This window comes from Pituophis catenifer, unplaced genomic scaffold, assembly GCF_029215685.1.
Source record: "Pituophis catenifer annectens isolate HBS135680 unplaced genomic scaffold, rPitCat1.0.hap2 SCAF_1, whole genome shotgun sequence".
Taxonomy (NCBI): Eukaryota; Metazoa; Chordata; class Lepidosauria; order Squamata; family Colubridae; genus Pituophis; species Pituophis catenifer.
The window spans coordinates 119,022,881-119,044,615 of record NW_027256881.1 but is presented as its reverse complement, the minus strand read 5'-3'; the positions used below and the strand labels follow the sequence as shown (position 1 = coordinate 119,044,615).

General features: G+C 38.6%; 1 protein-coding gene across 2 annotated transcripts in view; it reads right to left on the bottom strand.

Moving 5' to 3' along the window:
- Nucleotides 1-21,735, bottom strand: part of LMBRD1 (LMBR1 domain containing 1) — a 66,329-nt gene that overhangs the window by 26,767 nt on the left and 17,827 nt on the right. For both annotated transcript variants that reach the window (XM_070954658.1, XM_070954668.1), the window contains 5 exons: nt 17,953-18,041; nt 14,736-14,809; nt 5,597-5,722; nt 4,888-5,040; nt 1,941-2,005 (listed from right to left, as the gene is read on the bottom strand). In XM_070954658.1, the coding sequence (XP_070810759.1) occupies nt 1,941-2,005; nt 4,888-5,040; nt 5,597-5,722; nt 14,736-14,809; nt 17,953-18,041 (507 nt within the window). The remainder of the gene's footprint in view (nt 1-1,940; nt 2,006-4,887; nt 5,041-5,596; nt 5,723-14,735; nt 14,810-17,952; nt 18,042-21,735) is intronic.

The following is a 21,735-nucleotide window of genomic DNA, read 5'->3' as shown; positions in this document are numbered from 1 at the left end:
TTGATTTTGGAATTGTTAATAACATTTCATTACCCCACTAGGAAATATCATTGTACAGGAGTTGTGGAAAAGTGCCGATTCCCTGCCAACCAAAATCCTCTCTCCAAAACTCCTGAATTGATGATGTTACTAAGTAGGGTAATGAAACATCACCACTTACTACACATATCTGCTGTAATGGCAATAAAATGAATTCCCTGTGAGTGCAGAATTTTATGGAAACCTTTTGCAAAACCAGAAATATATCTGGGGTTTTATTTTTAAATTCTATGTATTATATGCCTTTTTTAATAGCCTCTGTTCTACTCTCAAAATATTATGTATTACAATTCACACTCCTCCACTAACATCCTATATATTTTTGCACATTTTGTCACAGAAATCTGTTTTTTAAAATCCATGTATTTTATAATATTAAAGGATGAATATAAGAGACTTGAAAAGGAACTCCAGAAAGATCCACATAAGAAAAATGTAAAAATGAAAATGGACATGTTGAAACAAAATCCATATATTTATGCATGTTCACAGTGCCAATAATTCAGGAATAATCCTCTAAAAACACTAGAGCCAGGAGAGACATATACAGACTTTGTTTCTTCCTTTGTTTTAGGTTGCTCAAGTTTCATCTCATCCTTTCATATTAATATATATGAAATAGGGACGTACAAACTTGTTTGTAAGTATGTCTTCAAGTCAATGTCAACTCCTGACAACTAAATGGAGAAGTCCAGGCAGTTTTCCTGGCAAGATTATTTTGTCCTTGCCTTCTCCCTAAAGGGTAAGAGTGAGTGACCCCAAAGACACTCAGCTCGTTTTGTACCTAAATGGCTTTTATGCAAAAGATTCAGATTTGAAAATGGAATGTTCCACAGAATTTCACAGTATTCCAACCTCTCTCCAGTCAATTCATAATCTCTTTCTGGCTATAGCTTTTCAGGGTTGTTCAGCTATATCCAGAATAAATTTTCTAGTAGTTTGAAATGTCTCTAAATGAAGCAGGGGATGGGTCAACCCAGAGTATTTCAAGCCATTTATGGTCTACAGCATTTAGTTTCAGAAATTGGCAAAACACCACCAAAACAGAATAGTCCAGAATGAGAATGTGTCATTCCCATGATTTAAATAGGAGCTACAACAAATATTCAACAACAAATGAAGAAATAATGGTGATTATATTATCTCTATCAAGGCCTGTGTTTAAGCCATATAGTGTTTGTTGTAAAAGCAACAAAATAATTGTAAATATCAGTTCACAGAGCGATAAGGATATGGTTTCTAAATAGCTATCTGAATACTTTTCCATTATCTGTGAAAGCTACTTCCCCAGCAGTTCATCAGAAAGCCATTAAAAAGAAACTAAGAAAGTCTCCATCATAATATATTGGGAGATAAATTGGTTCTAAATTGAAAATAGTTATTTGCTGAGATTTCTGTATCCCTATCCCTTTCATCTCATGAAATCTTGTTAAAGCAGTGTGAGAGAATCTTATCTGGAAGAAATACTTTCAGTATTTCAAGAAGCTTGCACCAAGGTAGGACATTAAGCTTTTTCTTCATGTGTTTACTGGAATGTATAAGGATTTGAGAGAATATTAAAATATGCTGAGCACACTGGTCAACCACTTTACTTTCTGCAATATTCACATGCTCAGGCAGAAAGGTCTGAAGAATTGTTTGCTTAAATTTGAATAGTACAGCCTTGCAATCAATTCATCTTTTGCTATGCAAACAGATGATTTACATTCAAATAAACATCCAAAGGTATTTTCAGTCTTCTGTGCTAAACAAGAGAATGGCCCATGTTCTGTTCACTTTCAAGCTCACAGGTTTCTGGTGAATACCTAATAAGGACATTCATATCAATTATTGGCCCAAGTCTGCCTGAATGATTTTCAGCAGATACATTTTAAAATGAAAAGCACATGTTATATACTTACTTCGACAGGAAGAGAGAAATAGTGAACAGCAGGGCCACAAGTATAAAAAATATTCCCCATACAACCTAAAACACAAGTAAGTTTGAAAAACAGTTTAGCACATTCTCAATAATACATAGTTTGTTCTGCTATTAGTTAATGAGATAAATATGAGAAATTTGTTAGCGGGACATTTTTCCTCATAATTAAAAATGCAGCATCTACAGTATTTCCAAAGCCTCTGCTAATAACAGCAGAAGCTACTCTGAATTCTGCAACACATATTTGCTCATGCAAAACAGAACAAGAAAACTAGAAACATTACCTTTATAGAGATTCAAGACCGCAGTTGGAAATCAAGTTGCATAAGTTAACCTGAATTCCTCAATTCATTTTCCGAAAAAGAATTTTGTCCAAATATAGGACAAATTAATTTGTACAGCTCATTATTTAGGGAAAGATCTGCTCAAATGAGAATGTATGTTTAAATCAGGGCTGTCAAACTTGATTTCATTGAGGGACGCATCAGGGTTGTGGTTGACCTTGGGGGGCCAGGGTGTGTATGGCCAGTTTGACGTCACTCATGTCGGGGGCGCCTGTGGTGGCCTGAACACTCTGCCAGTGAAAACGGGCTCGCGAGCTCCATTTTTGCTGGCAGAGACACCACGGGCTAGTCCATTGTGATTGTTGGATGGTCCCATGGGCCAGATCTAAGCACCCCATGGGCCGGATCCGGCCCCCAGGCCTTGAGTTTGACACCCCTGGTTTAACTCTTTCTAAAAAGTGGAGAAAACAACTAAAGCACATATTTATGTATATTTATTGATTACTCTAGCATGTGTAAACCATCTAGTCCATAAAGTCTTAGACAACAGATAAAGCACATAAATACATGTTCATATGCGGTGCCATTTTCACAAGTGAGAAAAAATATTTTAGACATAACTGCTGCCTAGCAAACTGAGTTCATTTTTTTAGAAAAGGAAGTCTTCTTTAAATAATTAAAGCAGTAAGATCAGAAGTCAGTGCAAGGCTGGAATCTTAATGTGTTTGTATATGCTGCAAGAGAGAATTATATAAATTTAAATAATTTGGAATAATGTATTATTCTGTACTATGATCCTGCTTGAGTTTTAGAATTTTTTATTTAAAAGTAGACTCAATTTTAGGATTCTCATTGTTCACAACAATATAAAGCCTACTTAAATACTGTACTTTGTTTACATTAAACCTGTTGGAGCTGTAAGATTGCCGCTAGTTAGCTATTAGTACATCATTGCACCGTTATTTACAAATACTTGATTGAGTGCTAAACAAGTTTCCAAGTTTTGGAAAGATGTACATTTGATCTACATATTGCGAAGTAATCTTTATAAGCTACATATAACTTTCACTACAAAGAAATCATATCTTTATATCTTACACTACAAAGAAATTATTTTTATGACACGATAAGACTTTTTTGGTGGAAATTTAGTCCCAATATGAGAGTGAACTTTGCTATCTAACATGCCTATTACGAAGTAATGGTGTATTTTCAGCATCATTTGGATGCAATTCTTTTTATGGAAATGTAAAATCCCCAGTGCTTTAGCTTTTTGTTTCTCATTCTCTTGGTATCTTTTCTTTTTCCACATTCATACCCTGATGGTTTTCTAACACTAAATTGAATTTGTTGGTTATTTGTTCATCCTGCAAATCTGTTCACACATTTCTCCTGTCTACCCATTTTACATTGATCCATTATTTGTCCAATTGTAATAGTAACTTAAACCATAAATCTCTCTCCAATTTCAAAGTTAGTCTGTGCGCTTGCTAAATAGAATGTGACCCTATGGCACTACACCACAGAATGTGACCCTATGAGACTCTACTCCCAGCATATTTAATGGGAGCCATAGTTCCAAGTAAATCAATAAACAAGAGAAGAATCGAACTGATGCATGCTCTCATTTAAGACACTGTATTATAATTATCCCATTCTCCATATCTCGATTATAGCTACAGTTCTGAACCATGATATATTTTAAAAATTACACATGGAAATATAGCAAAAAATTATCTATATATATTGTATATGTACTGATTTAGCCAGCTCAAAAGAATTCCTCCACACAATATGCTTTTTTGCATGACCTTTTTTCATTATAAAATACTACAATTATTGAACATCCTAATTTAGCTTATAATAATTCACCAAACTTCATTCTATTTCCTTATATTTAAAAAAGTGAATATTTTACAAAAATGAGGAGTTGGGTGTTGTTGGGTTGTTTTTTTTGTGTGTTTTTTTTTTGTAATTTTGCAAATTTGACACAGTTGCCTAAATTTGAATTAGCAGATGCTATCTCTAGATCTGTCTTCTAAAGAATTATATCAGGGCTATGCAAAACATTTCAATGAATGGATTTGCATGAAGGAACAAGGCTCCCTTCTTGCTTCGAAGCAGCAGTTCAGAGTGAGGCAAAGCATTCCAGCCCAGCTTTCTCACAGATGCCCAGCTAGCATCCAATGTCTTTTGCAGTTGTTTATGTAAACATTTATGTTTTACAGAACAGTCAGTATTCACATTTATGAAATATGGTAGCTGGGATTAAACCTAAGGGGCTGAACTCCCCAGCAGGATTTTCAAACCATTATTACATTCTTGGCATAGCCATTTATTTTTACACTCAGTTTTCTTTCAAAACATTTTGATGATTCATTTTAGTAGAAAAATATATTGCTTGCTGACACATCACACTCAAAGTATGTTTGGGCATGAGGTCTAAGCAATAGTTTAAAAAACAAAAAAACCTCAAAAACAATGTTCTGCTTTCTCTCAGGTTGTGGAACCAGTAAAACCATTCTGATCTTCTGACTCGAGTCTGTCTAAAATAACATGAACATTTTATGAGATATTGGTAGGACAGCAATATCTTTTGGTACAAACAGAAAGTTTTCTTATAATACAAATGAGGGTTTTTACTTTTAGGGGTCTCATGGCACCACAGAATTTTGTCCAGCAGCTTTTCTCAACATATTCCAGACGCCATCCTCTTTTGCGAAGGCTTCTTAGTTTGTCTTCAAGTTGTTGCAGCATTTGCCTGTCTCGAATTGGTAAAGGCCGACCATCTCTGCACTAGTAAGGAGAATCGTAAGAAAAAGTGCACATTTGTATATTAGTATTACAATCTTTTTGTTTAATTCCAATCATTACTTGTGAAAAATTAGTTCTAATTTCATTTCATTTATTTTTAAAAAATCTTTTAAAAAACTAAGAACTCGTTTCTAAAGGGATGGGCTTTCCAATTTAAAAGTACTATAAATAAATATGCCAAAATCTGAGAGTTTTATCTCTTTTAATACAAACTTCATTTAAACAAACAAAAACTTGTGGAATAAGCAGAATACAAATTAGTAATACAAAGAACCATATATACTAGAGTAGTAAATTTTAATAGTTATTGAAGTTATCAGCAAATTAGATACTTTATTGAGCTACTAAAATTGTGAATGAATGCAAATGAAATGAATGAATACATATTGTATTTTGAAATAATGAAATAAAATTCTACTTTAACATACATTGCATTTTTTAGGTGTCCAAAGTCCAAACTAATAATGAAAGTTAAATGATCTTAGAAAAAGCATGGAACTAAAGTCCTAAAAGTTAATGTTTCAAAGTAGCAGCAAACCTTTGCTTTAATTCTTTGAATATTTTGCTCAACATCTTCAATATCTTCAGTGTTTTCCAAGCGTTCGTAACTGGCATTTCTTGTGCCTTTTATAAGGTTTAGAGGCAAAGCAGACATACCATAAGCCTGGAAAAAAATGAAACAGAGCATTAACTGAACCAACGTTTCTAAATGATCATCATAATTAGATCAAAATCAATATTTTAGTTCTACTATCAAAATGTTCAGTCATATTCTTTTATGATCATTTTGTACCAAATACTCACAAAGCATAAAGACAGTTTCTGAACTCATCTCTCTTTACCAGGAAGAAGAGTAAAGTACAGGATACAGAATTCACCCAAAATACTGGTAACAACTTGGTTATGTAAAAAAAATAAATAATCCTAATAAGAAGAGAGAAAATTAAATGGTCTACAATAATACAATTCTTTCGAATTTCTGTGCACTAATTATGATTGCATGCTTGTTTCTTTAAAGACCAATGAAAGATGGAATATAGCAACAAAGTTCCTATAAACACAGGTGAACCCAACTGTAACTAATCTATACCTAAGATTCAAGGAAACAAAGTAAAAAAATATAATACCAGGTTCTTACTGCACACGTTACCAAATCTGAAAAGAAATAATAAAGTTTGAAAATAATCCTCGGACCTTCATCTTTATTGATTATATGTCATCAAGTCATCTTCAACTCCTAACAATCACATGTACAGATTTTGTCCAAGATGAACTATCTCTAACCTCTTCTTTCAGGTCTCCCAAAGGTGCACTCATCATCACTGTAATTGAGTCCATTCATTTTGCTGCTGGTTGTCTTTTTTTTCCTCTTTCTTTCCATCTTCCACAAAATTAGAGACTTTTCCAGAGAGCTGAGTCTTCACATAATGTGCCAGATTATTTGAGCCTAATCATGTATGCCTTGAATAAGAATTCTGGGTTGATTTATTTAGTGATCCATTGCTCTGTTTTCTTGACTGTCTATGGTATTCTCAGAAGTCTTCTCTAACACCAAAGTTCGAAAGCATCAATACACTTCCTATCTTGCTTCTTTAAAATCCAACTTTTGCTTAGATAGAGTGTCACAGGAAATATCATGGCTTGCACATTTTTCATCTTTGTAGATACAGATAGATCAGGGCTGAATATCTTTTCCAAGGTCTTCATGCATGCTCTACTGAGTGCTAGTCTATCCTTCACGTTTTCACTATCCAAGGAAGGTCATCAGCCCATCAAAAGGAAAAATAGTTCAACCTATCAAAAGCAGTACTGTGGGAGACAGAACAGGAACGCAGACCAAAAATAGACAAGGAATTGGTAACAGAACTCAGATCAACTTTGGGTGAGTTCAAATCTCTGGGACTGGATGATTTACATCCCAGGGTACTGAAGGAGCTGGTAGATGTGCTCTCAGAACCACTGAATGAAATCTTTCAGAGCTCCTGGAGCACAGAGAAACTGCCAGGGAATTGGAAAAGAGCTGATGTGGTTCCAATCTTCAAAAAAGGGGGAAAGTGGATTGCGGAAACTACAGACAAATCATCTTGACATCAATACCTGGGAATATGCTGGAAAAGATAATCAAGCAGTGGATTTGTGAGCACTTAGAAATGAACAAGGTGGTAACTAGAAACTTGCATGGGTTTGTTAGAAGTAAGTCATGCCAAATAAATCTTACTGCCTTCTTTGAGAATGTGACTAAATCAGTGGATCAAGCAAGTGCTGTGGACATAGTATACTTCAATAAGGCATTTGATAAAGTAGACCACAGCCTACTTCTTGGTAAGATAGAACAGTGTGGGATAGACAGTACCACCACCAGATGGATTTGCAGTTGGCTGACCAACCATACTCAGAGTGTAGTGCTCAAGGTACTGCATTGAGCCTAGTGCTCTTCAACATCTTCATAAATGACCCAAAGGGATTGAAGGGGCACTCATCAAATTTGTAAATTTGACACCAAGCTGGGGAGAACTGTTTACACTTTGGAAGATACACTCAAGATTCAGAATGATCTTGACAACTTGGAGTATTGGTTGCCATGCAGTTCAGTAGTGAGATAAGAAAGGTGCAGTTCAGCAGTGAGATAAGAAAGATCTCGCATTTAGGCAGGAAAAAAACCAAATCCACAGGTACAGAATAGGCAGTACTTGGCTCAATAGTAGTGCCTGTCAGAGGGACTTAGGTGTCCTAATGGATCATGACTTAGGTATGAGTCAACAGTGTGCTGCAGCTATCAAAAAGGCTAATGCAGTCCTAGGTTGCATCAACAGAGGGACAACATCAAGATCACGGGAAGTGATAGTACCATTCTATTCTGCAGTTCTGGTCACAATACAAAAAAGATGCTGAGGCTCTAGAAAAAATGCAGAGAAGAGTAACAAAGATGATAAGGGTTGGAGGCTAAATCGCATGATGAACTGCTAAGGGAACTATGTATATTTAATCTAACAAAGAAAAGGCTCAGGGTAACATGATAGCCATCTTCCAATACATGAAGGGCTCTCACAGGAAAGAAGGGCTTGATTTATTCTCCATTGCCCATGAGAGCATGACAAGAAGCAATGGGTATAAACTCCAACCTGGAACTAAAGAGGAATTGCTGACAATGAGAACATTTAATCAATGGATCAGCTTGTTTCCCAGAATTGTGGGTATTCCATCACTGGAGATTTTCAAGAAAAGATTAGGCAATCATTTGTCTAGAATGGTATAAGGTTTCCTGCTTTGAGCAGGGGTTTAACCAGAAGACCTATAAGGCCCTTTCCAGCTCTATGATTCCATGACACAATCCACGACACACCAATTTTCTAAAATTGGTGAAGCATATATTGACTACTTTTTGGTATTCTTTGGCTTTTCAATTATCCAGCATGCATTGGGAATAATGTCTCATGTTCCTTAGCCTTTTCTAAACACAGCTTGAGCACCTGACATCCATTTTCAATATAGGGCTCTAAACTGTGCTGGATAATCCTAAACATAATTTTGCTAGCATGTGAAATTAAGGATACTGTATAATGGTTGGCACACTTTATTACATCTCCTTTGATACTGGTCTGTAGATTGACTTATTCCAATTGGTTGGCTACTATGTCATTCTTCAGACAGATTTGCTGGCATAGTTTAGTTAGAACCTTGAGTGATTCTTCTCTGTTGCTTGTCATATTTCAATGGGTATTCCATCAGTTCCTATAGTCTTCAACTTGGTAATAACTGGAGTGCTGATCTAACTTCATCTTCTAGTACTAATGATTCTTGTAAGTAAAGAATACCTTCTAAGGTATCTTAGATCTCCCTCCCTCTCTCCCTCTCTCTCTCCCACACAAACACTTATTATTGAAAGTATCTCTTGTAGTACAAAAATATTGCCCCTCAAAATAAAAAGAGAAGATTAAAAACAGCAATCACAGCACACAACAGCAATATTCACAAAAAGCCTCAGAAAATAATGTAATTTTGATTTGGCAGTTAAGCTCCGTAATCAGAGTGTCAGGCAATCCTCTTTAGAGAGTTTGTTCCACAGCCAAAGCACTATCACACAGAAGATGCAATATCATATTAACACAATGAAAGCTTTTGGAGGCAAAAGTACCAAGAGACGATAACCCTTTAATGAAATTAACAAACATTGAAGAAAGAGAACTATCAGCAATTCTGCAAGCCAGTCGGTGCACCAATAAAATATAATAAAAATAGACATGAGATGAGGTAACATTTCTAAAATAAAAACACAGGAAGTGATTATTTAGAGATAAAGATAGAAACTGCAGAAGTGACTGGGATTAAGTGACAAATGCCCAGAAAGCCTAATAATTAAATTATAAGAAAACACCAGAAACAAAGAAGAAAGGATATCTAAAACACCACCTTAGTGAAAAACAGAACTGGGGAAGGGAAGCCTGCAGCAGTTACTAAAAAAACCTAAACCTAGAACAAATAAACAAACCTTAAACGTATATTAACAGAAAAAACCCTTAAAATAAGCACAATCCAATTTATAAATATTTTGGAATACACAATACTATAACTAGTGGTTCTCAATCTGGGGGTCTGCAGACCTGTGGGGGTCCACGATGTTATCACAGGTAGTCTGTGAAGGCTTGAATAAATATTATGATTTAAATCTGAAGTCTTGGGAGTCCTTGGCCATAATCCATGGCCACAAAACGTGTTTAAAGGGCGTCCGTGAAGAGCCACTAGTGTAACTATTTACTCAATGCTTTGCAGAAACTTTCGATTTATTTGAAATAAGAATGAGGTAATTTAAAAGCATCTCTGGAATACACAGTTAGCATGTTTCCTTAGAAGATATTCTATTCCCACCATACTGTTTTCTGGACCCCAGCTCAGAGTCCATTTCTATAGCCCAGTGTCATGGCCCCATTGGATCCTGGTTTGGAAGAGGAGGAATAGGAACCGGGACCATCCGATGAGGATAGCACATATCCCTTGGAATGTTTAGAGAGGTCAGGAACTGAGGATGATGCTGTCCCGGGACCCTTGTGGGAGGTGGTTGACCAGACAGACATGCGGGAAGATCAGCTGCAGATAGGCAGTGGTACTGAAAGGCAGCAGATCCTCTCTGATGAAGAACAGCTACCTCCCCCATTCAATCTAAGGGCACAGAGTAGAGTGGAGGCAAACTCAAAGGAGATCTGCAAAGCTGCTCAGGAGAAGGTGACCCTGCACTTCTTCACAAGGAACACCTGGCATGGGTTGACTTAAGCAGAAGCTGGGGGAGATTGTCTGTTTATTGTTTGCTTTGGTATACACTCCCCTGGCTTTGGAAAAAAACTCAGCCTTGACTCTTGTTCTGCCTGTGCCTTGCCTTTTGTAGGTACAAATAAGACGACTAAAAAGGGCTCCTAAGAGACACCACCATACTTGAAATAAGCTTGCTACTAGAAATATCCACTAGTGGGTAATAAATGGAATAGATACAGCTTTTGTGAATAGCAATAGCACTTATATACCGTTCTATGGTTCTTTACAGCCCTCTCTAAGCAGTTTAGAGAGTCAGCATATTGCCCCCAACAATCTGGGTCCTCATTTTACAGACCTCGGAAGGATGAAAGGCTGAGTCAACCTTGAACCTTGAACTCCTGGAGTGAGTTAGCCTGCAGTACTGCGTTCTAACCACTGCGCCACCACCGCTCTTCATAAAATAAAACTCAAGTTACATTTAATTTGGAGATTTTTTTGTCAGAATTAATTTGTCAGTTTTTTGTAAATGCACTGACAGGTTTTACTCAAAGTTACAAATCTCAAATATTTTTAGTACTTAATAGAAAGAGGATTAAGCTTTTAAATGGATAAACAATTATATTATCAATAAAGATAACCCATAAAACTAAAATCTTAGTAATTTTCAAGTCCTGAAACAGAATGATAGCAACTTTCATGAAGAATAATGGGAAAAAATTATTAAATAATGTGTAAACTGCCCAAAGTTGCTGGGAGTTGGGCACTGTATAAATAATAACAACAATAAGGCTTTGTTTCTACTGTATTCAGTATTATAGCCCATTAGACTTTAGAAGCTATGAAAATCACCCTTTCCAATGAGAAATGAAAGTTTGAATTAGACGATCTTATGGAATACTCCTGCAGATGCAATTAGCTCTCACTTAATTTGGGAAAGCCCTCAAACTATTAAATTTTGGAGGCTTTTGGGCACAGAGTGATTACAAGCATCTCTCTTTTTTGCTTTTCTTATATGATCATTCTTATTCTACAAATAGTCCTTGATTTACGACCACAACTGAGCCAGGAATTTTGGACGCAAGTTGCAGTTGTTAAGCAGATCACTCTGTGACCAGACTCAATTTTACAATCTTTTTTTCTGATGTTATAAAGTGAATCAGATGCTCAATAAGCAAATCCCGCATATCCAGTGTGTGTTCTTTGCTGTTTTCTGCCAGAAAATGACAAAAAGGTAGCAAATCATGGTCATGTGACTGCGGGACACTGCAGCTGGTCAAAACGCGAACCAGTTGCCAAGCGCCTAAAATGCAATCACATGATCATGGGATGGGTGGGTGGGTGCAACAGATGTAACTTTGAAGATTGATCATAAGTAGCTTTTTTTAAGTCCATCGTAACTTCAAACAATGGTTAAGAGACCAGTCATCAAGTGAGCACTATTTGTACCTTTGTATGGTTGATCTTTTAACAATATCCATGCTGTTAATTTGTATATGTATGCTGTGAATTCTTTGAGGCAAGCAAGATCAAGAAACAGAGACAGTGGGGATTCTCAGACTGCTGTTTATTATAGCAAGATAGAATCTTGAAAGCCTCTCCGAGGTTTTGTCTGCCTTATCTTGTACCAACCAAAATCAAGATGGGGTTACTTTGAAATTTATTTCTTATGCTTTCATCTTCTCAGGACTGAATAATCTTTTCTGAAAGTCACTCTTAACAGTTCACTCATCACTTTCCCATTCTCAAGGCCAGAGCCGTTCCAGCTAGCTAACTAAATAAACATATAAATCTTTTCATTCCATTCTTCTCCTGCAGTTTACATATATTTCCTGATTCTAAAAACAACAATGTATCAAATAAATTCCAAAGGAAAATAACTAGGACTCCAGGTGCCCAGGGAAATAAAACTATGCTACCCATTTACAGTGTGGGACACCCCACAATAAGGGCAAAGGATATGATCTTTTTATGTCCTATTACAGAAAGTCCTCCTTTAGCGATTGCCTTGTTTAGAAACTGTTTGCAGTTACAACTGTGACGAAAAAGTAACTTTATCCTTGCATTTATTACAGCCCTATATAGCAAAGGACAATTGAATTAAGCTCATAAGGACAGGTGGGGCTTCCCTTAGCAATCGCTTCACTTAATAACCAAGTTGTTAGTCCCAGTTGTGATCATTAAATGAGGACTTAAGGCAAAAGCTTTTAAACTAGGAAAATATTTTAGCCAACATGCTGAGAAGTTCAATGCTAAGATATATCGAAGCAGCAATCCAACTCCATATCCTCCTCTTTAACACAGTGACTTAGAATGGCAACAAATATTTTCTGACTGTACTGTGAAGTCAGGATAATATATCACAATTACACTATTCATTTTAATATCCTTCTCTCTCCCTGGATACTAAATTTTGAAAACATGCAATAGTAGTATATAATCATTTCAAAACAACTATTAACTATATTTATGAATACTTTTAGACAAATCCATACGGGTAGTCCTAAACCTACGACCACATCTGGGACCAAATTCTGCCATAAGACATTGTGGTTGTAAATCATTACATAACCAGATCTGATTTTATGACCTTTTTTGCATTGGTTATAAGAGCAAATCCACGTTAAACAATGGCATTTTTTTGTTTTTTGCCATTTTTTGCTGGAAACCAGCAAAACCCATCACAAATTGTGATCATGTGACTGAGGGACACTACAACTGGTTGTAAATGTGAGCCAGTTGCAGTGCCCAATTACGATCATGTGACCCTGAGAATAGCAACAAATTCAGGTCATAATTGAATTTTGTAGAAGCTGTTGTTAATTTGAACTGTTATTGGGTGAACTTTCGTAAATCAAGGACTGCCTTACTATCTAAAACTTTAAAAGTAACTGTTTGATATTTAAACATTGCAAACTACTTTCATATTAAAATTTGGTTCAACAATGCATCAGTCATGTGGATTCCCTGTCCTTAAATAATATTGTCCTTTGCATAATGAGCATAATCTTCCTGATGATGTAACTGCTTTTCTCGCCCCACTGGAGCCTTCCCCACACCCTTAAACTCTGCTGTACAGATTAAGGACTTTCTAAACAAATTTGGCCCCCTGATAGTAGGTAAGAAAATTTTGTTGCACAGCTTCTGCTTATATACTAAAAGCTGTCATTGTTATAAGTCCTGAATAGAGTTTTAAAAGGAAAAAAATATTTAACTCTGCTAAAGACATATTGGAGCCCTGAGACAGAATTTGGTTTAGTGGTTAAACTGTGTGACTATCAGTTCTAGTCCCGCTTCAGGTCTGAAAGCTAGCTGGGTGACTTTGGGCCGGTGTCACTCTCTCTCAGCTTAACACACCTCACAGGGTTGTTGTTGTTGTGGGGAAAACAGAAGAAGGGTGGAGCATTAGGTATGTTCATTGCCTCGAATTATTATAAAAATAATAAAGAAAAATAAATAGGAGTCAAGAAGCAGTGTGAAATCCATGGCTCTTCAATGTTATCTTTGATTCTTAAAGTACCCATATTTTTTGGATATAAGATGCTCCAGACTATAAGACACACCTACCTTTTTTGGGGAGGAAAACAAGAAAAAAAATCTGCCTCTGCCTTCCAGCAATTTGCCTCCTTGCAGCAAACAGCCTGTTTCAGTTTCATTTTTAGCACAGCCTGATTAGCACAAGAAAAAAAATCTGCCTCTGCCTCCCAGCAATTTGCCTCCTTGCAGCAAACAGTCCATTTCAGTTTCAGCTTCAGCTTTAGCACAGCCTGATTAGCACAAGCAGCTGATTCGCGCAGAGGCCAAAAATGGGCGAGAGGATGCCGGAAATGGGATGTGGAGGCGGCAATAAGTAATGGCAATCCCTGCAGCCTGAAACAGCTGATAGTCAAGGCCGATCCAACCGACAATCAACTGCTTGTGCTAATTAGGCTGTGCTGAAGCTGAAACTGAAACCGGCTGTTTGCTGCAAGGAGGCAAATTGCTGGGAGACAGAGGCCAAAGGGTGGGGGCCAGCAGGTGGGCAGGGCTACATTCGGTGTATAAGACACACCCAAATTTTCACCCTCTTTTAGGGGGGGAGAGTGTGTTTTATACTCCAAAAAATATGATATACACCAGAAAGCGTAAATGTTATGGGAAAAATAGTTGAATAACATCCAAAGAGCTAAAAATGCATCATTCTTATTCTCGATCTTCTCTTTTAAAGAATAAATTACATCATCCAATTAAACCTCACTTTATTTGTTAACCTAAAATTGAGAAATTGCAAAATAAGTTTAGGGAAATATTATACAGTTGCAGCTTAAATCACTTGTTATGCCTTAACCTCAACAACACTGGATTTGAGTCTGAATTAACAAGGGGCAGAGTTCAAAATGTTGAAAAATGAAGCCAGCCTTCAACAGAGATAAGACCAAAAATAAGTTGATCACCGTATAGGTAATAGTTGCCACCATTCCAATAAGGGTCAAAGAACTTATGGAGAAGGAGAGGGCAGCTAAACCATCTGCAAGGAAAAAAATAGAATGGTTCACTAAAATGTATACAACCAAACAGAATCAATTGAATGCAATCCAGTATTACAGAGAACAATGAAGTATCAACAATTGGTAGTGTAAATAATTGTTAAAGGCAAAATAGAATATCAAATCTCAGTAGTCATTTACCAACCGCTCCCCCAACACCTGACGTTTTGTTAAAAATTGATGTTGGCATTGATTTAAACCTTTAATTCAAGCAGTGAGGAACTGGTGACTATCCAGGCCTTGCCGGACTACAAAACCCATCATCCTTGATCTGCGGCTATACTAGGTAATGCTGAGTTAGAATGCTACAAAACTGTGAAGGTCACTAATCCTCTATTACTCTGTTAACTTAAGAAATAATGATGTCACTAATAATACTTTTGGCTTAAACTCCTATGAGCATTGGCCCATATATTCAACACTTCTGTTAATCCTGGAGTGTGTTTGTACTTTTTCCAATAAGATTTCTAAATTTTATCACTCAAATATATCCATTGTTTCTTCACTGGGAGTAGGCTGCCTGGAAGGACTACAACCTCAAAGAAAAAAATAGGGTACTTTAAATGAACCATACAATCTGAGGGTATCAAGGACATTAATTAGTCCAGCTCCGTGATCATTGCATGATATCTCCAGCTCTCTCTGTTCGAATGTTATACATTCAGCAATGAAAATAAAACAGAGCCTAATACTGGCATTCTTAAATTAGCTCCTTATACGAAACTTTAGAGCTCTCCATATTAGAGCTCTCCATGCTGCAAGTCCCATCCCTGAGGGAGATACACCTGGTGGGATCCAGAAGAAGGGCCTTCTCCGTGGTGGCTCCCTCTCTCTGGATCATCACTCCCCCAGAGATTAGAATGCCCCTCATTCTAATATTCTTCTGGAAGGTGCTGAAGACCTGGTTCTGCCAGCGGGCCTAGGGAACCCAGAGTGGGATGGAGCCAGTGGTGAAATTCAGCCGGTTGTATCCAGCTCAGGCGAACCAATAGTGCCAGAGGCGGGAGCATCCGCCCACCTGCCCGGACGTCATCACATCCCATTTTTGACCCTCTGCACATGTGCAAAAGGCTCTGCGCATGCACGGAGGAGTGAGCGTTCACATTTGCGAATCAATAGCGAAGGTAAGTGAATTTCACTCCTCAATGGAGCCCATTAAATGGCTCGTGCGATCTGCTGTCGCTAGAGTGGGAGGTGGGGGATGATTTTATTATATTAATTTATTTGATTCTTTTACTAGTTTTATTGTTTTTTAATGTGGTTTTAAATTATGTAAGCTGCCTTGAGTCGCCATGGGGGAATAGGCGGCAATATAAATTCAATAAATAAATAAATTTAATAAATAAATATTATTTATATTAGTTCCTCAAAAGACTCAGAATCAACTACCATAAACACAATTTCTTTGCATATTTTTTTTGTTGTTTTTGTTTGTTGTTTTTATTGGATTTATATACCGCCCTACTCCCGAAGGACTCAGGGCGGTGAACAGCCACAGAATAAAACACATAAATACAAAAATTTAAAATAGAATAAAAACAAATTAAATAATTTGGCTGAGACAAATTTAAAATACCCAATAATTTAAAAGCAAATTAAAATTTACATTTAAAAGGGGAAAAGATTTAGGCCAGGCCAACTTGATGAAATAAGAAAATCTTGAGCGCATGACGGAAGGTGCGCAGATCCGGGATCCTCCGTATCTCCGGGGAGAGCTCGTTCCATATCATAGGTGCCCCCACAGAGAAAGTCTCCCCCTAGGGGCCGCCAGTCAACATTGTTTGGCCGACGGCACCCAGAGGAGCCCCTCTCTATGGGAGTGTACTGGTCGGTGGGAGGCTGTTGGTGGTAGCAGGCGGTCCCGTAAATAACCAGGTCCTAAGCCAGGTCCTAAGCCATGGAGCGCTCTAAAGATGATAACCAAAACCTTGAAGCGCACCCGGAAGACCACCGGGACCAGTGCAGCTCGCGCAGGAGAGGTGTTACATGGGAACGCCACGTCGCTCCCATAACCACCCGCGCAACCGCACTCTGCGCCAGTTGGAGCCTCCGAGTGCTCCTCAAGGGGAGCCCCATGTAGAGAGCGTTACAATAGTCCAGACGGGAGGTGACGAGGGCATAAGTGACCGTGTGTAGGGAGTCCCTATCTAGAAAGGGACGCAACTGGCGAATCAGGCGAACCTGATGAAAAATCCTCTCGGTCACGGCCGTCAAGCGCTCTTCTAAAGACAGCCGTGAATCCAGGAGGATGCCCAACTTGCGAGCCCTTTCCGTGGGGGCCAATGATTCGCCTCCAATAGTCAGCGATGGCACCAGCTGACTATATCGGGACGTCGGAAACCACAGCCACTCGATCTTGGATGGGTTGAGCCGGAGCCTGTTTCTCCCCATCCAGATCCGTACGGCCTCCAGACACCGGGACATCACTTCAAGGGCATCGTTGGGGTGGTCCGGGGTGGAGATGTACAGCTGGGTGTCATCAGTGTACTGGTGGTATTTCACCCCGAAACCACGCCCAGTGGCTTTACATAAATGTTGAACAAAAGGGGCGAGAGGACCGATCCTTGTGACACCCCACATATGAGGGGCCTCGGGATCGACCTCTGCTCCCCTGTCAACACAGACTGCGACCGGTCGGAGAGCAAGGAGGAGAACCACCGTAGTACGTGCCTCCCACCCCCAACTCTTCTAACCGGTGCAGCATGATACCATGGTCGATGGTATCAAAAGCCGCTGAGAAAACTAACAGGACCAGGACAGAGGAGCAACCCCTGTCCCGAGCCCTCCAGAGATCATCAACCAACGCGACCAATGCCGTTTCCATGCTGTACCCAGGCCTGAAACCTGACTGGAACGGATCCAGATACATCGTTTCATCCAGGTACTGGGGAAGCTGTCGCGCAACCACTACCTTTTACTACCCTATAGTAAAAGGTAAATGGTATCTAGGTCTTTAATACTGAAACTACACCTAATGTAATAGTTCTATAATACCCAGATTATCCCATGATTAGCAGTTCATTAATTTACACACATTGAAATGCAAGTTGCCCCAATCCAATGGAATTTAGAGTGAGAAAATACAAAATTATTCAACTGATTTACAAGAAAAAAAACATCTTACGGCTACTTCCAAGTTCTTCAAACAAAAGTTGTATTTTCTCCCACTCCGTTGAATTTTTCTTGCTAGGAATATCCAGTGGAACAAAAGCTCTGTAATAGGATAAATGAAACGTATAAAATCAATCTGTTTGATTATTCTAATAATACTGGCATGCTGTAGCAACTGCACCTGACTAAAAAAAAAACCCAATAGCTAACTTCTTTGCTTCATATGCTATTTATTTTCTGATTTTAAACATGTTTTTAAAAAATTAATGCATTATCTTTAGCTTGGGATGGGTCATGTGATTTTTGTGATAAATCAGAAATTCAAAGAAAATAAAGAAAGCAAGAAAAGAAAGCAGGCAAACTAACTGTTCCAAGTGAAGCTTAACTCCTACAGATTTGATGGACCGGCTTGTGTGGTTTTCTTAGCAATAACACAGAAATGGCTTATCACTGCCACCTTCTGGTATGCTTTTCAACTCTCTAGTCTAGCCTATAGATCTCCATGTCTGGACTCTTCCCTTTTAAATGCTGATCAAGCTTGACACTCCTTAGCTTATGTACCTAGATAAGATCAATCAGGCACTGCCATATGCTGAGACAACCAGCCAAATACAGAATGTGTAAGCGCTTTATTTTGGTAAGCATGCCTAACATGAACATATGCTAAATTCAAAAGTATGCAAAAGAGAAATGAACTCACAACTATTTGCTTCTAAAATAACTTTAAGCATGTCTTCATTCAAAATTTACTAATGTGTACTGCATTTGTTTCCACAGAAAACTCCAAGGGTCACGTAAGAATGTTAGCCGCAGTGGTGCAGTGGTTAGAATGAAGTACTGCAGGCTACTTCTGCTGATTGCTGGCTGCCAGCAGTTTGGCAGTTCGAGTCTCACCAGCTCGAGGTTGACTCAGCCTTCCATCCTTCCCAGGTCGGTAAAATCGGGACCCAGATTGTTGGGGGCAATAGGCTGACTCTATAAACTACTTAGAGAGAGCTGTAAAGCAATAGCACTAAGTGCTATTGCTAAGTGCTATTGCTACTTCTCCATACCTTTTAAGTAACCCAAATGTCGATAAAGGATCAACAGTAAATAAGAAATTTTAATTGGGGTGTTCTCCATTATTCTCACAAACAATTAGTGATTAATCAGTCTCACAAGACGACAAATCAAACGGTTATTGGGGAAGAATCATAAGTGTGTGCTTGTTTATGGAGATTCTCAGTCATCCAGGCTTGTTAAAATATTTAAATTAATAAATATATTTCATCTAGTTTATTATTTATTTATTTATTTATTTATTTATTTATTAAATTTATATACCGCCCTATTCCTAAGGGACTCAGGGCGGTGAACAGCGAACGATAAAAATACATGTAATACAAACGTTAATAATAAAAAAAACCAATTAAAATATACTAAACATTCTGGTCCTAGATAATTCAAGACATCCCAGTTTAAAATAAAATCAAAAAGCAATATAAAGGGAAAGTTAGGCCAGGCCGGCCTGCTGAAACAGGAATGTTTTGAGGGCACGGCGGAAAGTGCGCAGATCCGGAATCTTCTGTATCTCTGGGGGGAGCTCGTTCCAGATGGTGGGTGCCCTCACAGAAAAGGCTCTCCCCCTGGGGGCCGCCAGTCGACATTGTTTGGCTGATGGCACCCTGAGAAGCCCCTCTCTATGGGAGCATACTGGGCGGTGAGAGGCTATTGGTGGCAGAAGGCGGTCTCGTAAGTACCCCGGTCCTAAGCCATGGAGCGCTCTAAAGGTGGTAACTAAGACCTTGAAGCGCACCCGGAAGACCACAGGGAGCCAGTGCAGCTCGCGCAGGAGGGGAGCCACATGGGAGCGCCATGCTGCTCCCATAATAATAATAATAATAATAATTTTATTTCTATACCGCCCTTCTCCCGAAGGACTCAGGGCGGTGTACAGCCAGTTTAAAACACAAGACACAACAATAATTAAAAATTAACTACCCGCGCGGCCGCATTCTGGACCAGCTGGAGCCTCCGGGTGCTCCTCAAGGGGAGCCCCATGTAGAGAGCATTACAGTAGTCCAGGCGTGAAGTGACGAGGGCATGAGTGACCGTTTTTAACGAGTCCCGATCCAGAAAGGGACGCAACTGGCGAATCAGGCGAACCTGATAAAAAGACCTCCCGGCCACAGCCATCAAGTGTTCTTCTAAAGACAGCCGTGAGTCCAAGAGGACGCCTAAGTTGCGAACCCTCTCCGTGGGGGGCAATGACTCATCCTCAATAGTCAGTGATGGCACCAATTGACTATATCGGGACATCGGAAACCACAGCCACTCGGTCTTGGATGGGTTGAGCCTGAGTCTGTTCCTCCCCATCCAGATGCGTACAGCCTCCAGGCACTGGGACATCACTTTAAGGGCATCATTGGGGTGGTCCGGGGTGGAGATGTATAGCTGAGTATCATCAGCATACTGATGATACTTCACCCAAAACCATGGATGATCTCACCCAGCGGCTTCACATAAATGTTGAACAGAAGGGGTGAGAGAACCGACCCCTGCGGCACCCCACATACAAGGGGCCTCGGGGTCGACCTCTGCCCCCGTCAACACAGACTGCGACCGATCAGAGAGAAAGGAGGAGAACCACCGCAACACGGTGCCCCCCACCCCTAACTCTTCCAACCGGTGCAGCATGATACCATGGTCGATGGTATCAAAAGCTGCTGAGAGGTCTAATAGGACCAGGATAGAGGAGCAACCCCTGTCCCGGGCCCTCCAGAGATCATCTACCAATGCGACCAATGCCGTTTCCGTGCTGTATCCAGGCCTGAAGCCCGACTGGAACGGATCTAGATAAGCCGATTCATCCAAGTACTGAGGAAGCTGTCGCGCTACCACACTCTCAACAACCTTCGCAACGAAGCGAAGGTTGGAGACTGGACGGAGACTGGAGACTATTTTCTTTTTATTTTGATGCTATCTGTTTATATTCACACACACACACACACACACACACACACACACACAAGCTTTTTCCAGTAAGGATGAAAAATAAACCTGGAGTAGTATTGAGATTAAATAAATTTTAGCAAATAATATCACACATTTTATTGCTACTTTTTTTATAGTATATCTTGGAACTGTTGACTAGAAATTGTCTTTAACCTTCTTCCCCAAATTTCTGGAGGCAACTATCTTTTAAAAATTAGAAAATGAAAAGTGATATGCTACATTATAATGCAGGCATTTTATGTCAAAAAAATAGGTATGCATTTGTACCACATTGAAAAGAACTATTTTAGTGGTGTCTTCAACATATACACACAGTTTATAATAAAATAAGAGCTTCATTCTACCCCACTTTAATAAAAATAAAATAATAAAAATCCAATAATATTGGACTCAAGTTAATGTTTTACAGCAAAAGGGCAATCTATTCAACACAGCAATATATGATTTCTTGAAAATATGCAGTAATAGTGACAATGCTATACCAATGATTGAGTAGCAGTGTATGCAGGCTTAAGGAGAAGTAAACCATTATGAGAAGTAACAAACACTTTAAGAAAATGGCAATAAACCATTTATCTTATTTCTTTTAAGATTACATTTTATTTTAAATTAGTAAATTAGGCCTGTAAAAAATAGTGAATTTCCATCTAGAAATAAAATTCCCGGTACTGTCATTTAAAAGAGACTGTGCAGCTAAATGCAACTTCAAGTTATTTAGGGGAAAGGAGACAGAAGTAATGTTGAGAAAGAAAGGTTACAAATGGAAAACAAAAATAGATTTCTATAACATTCCATTTATAGG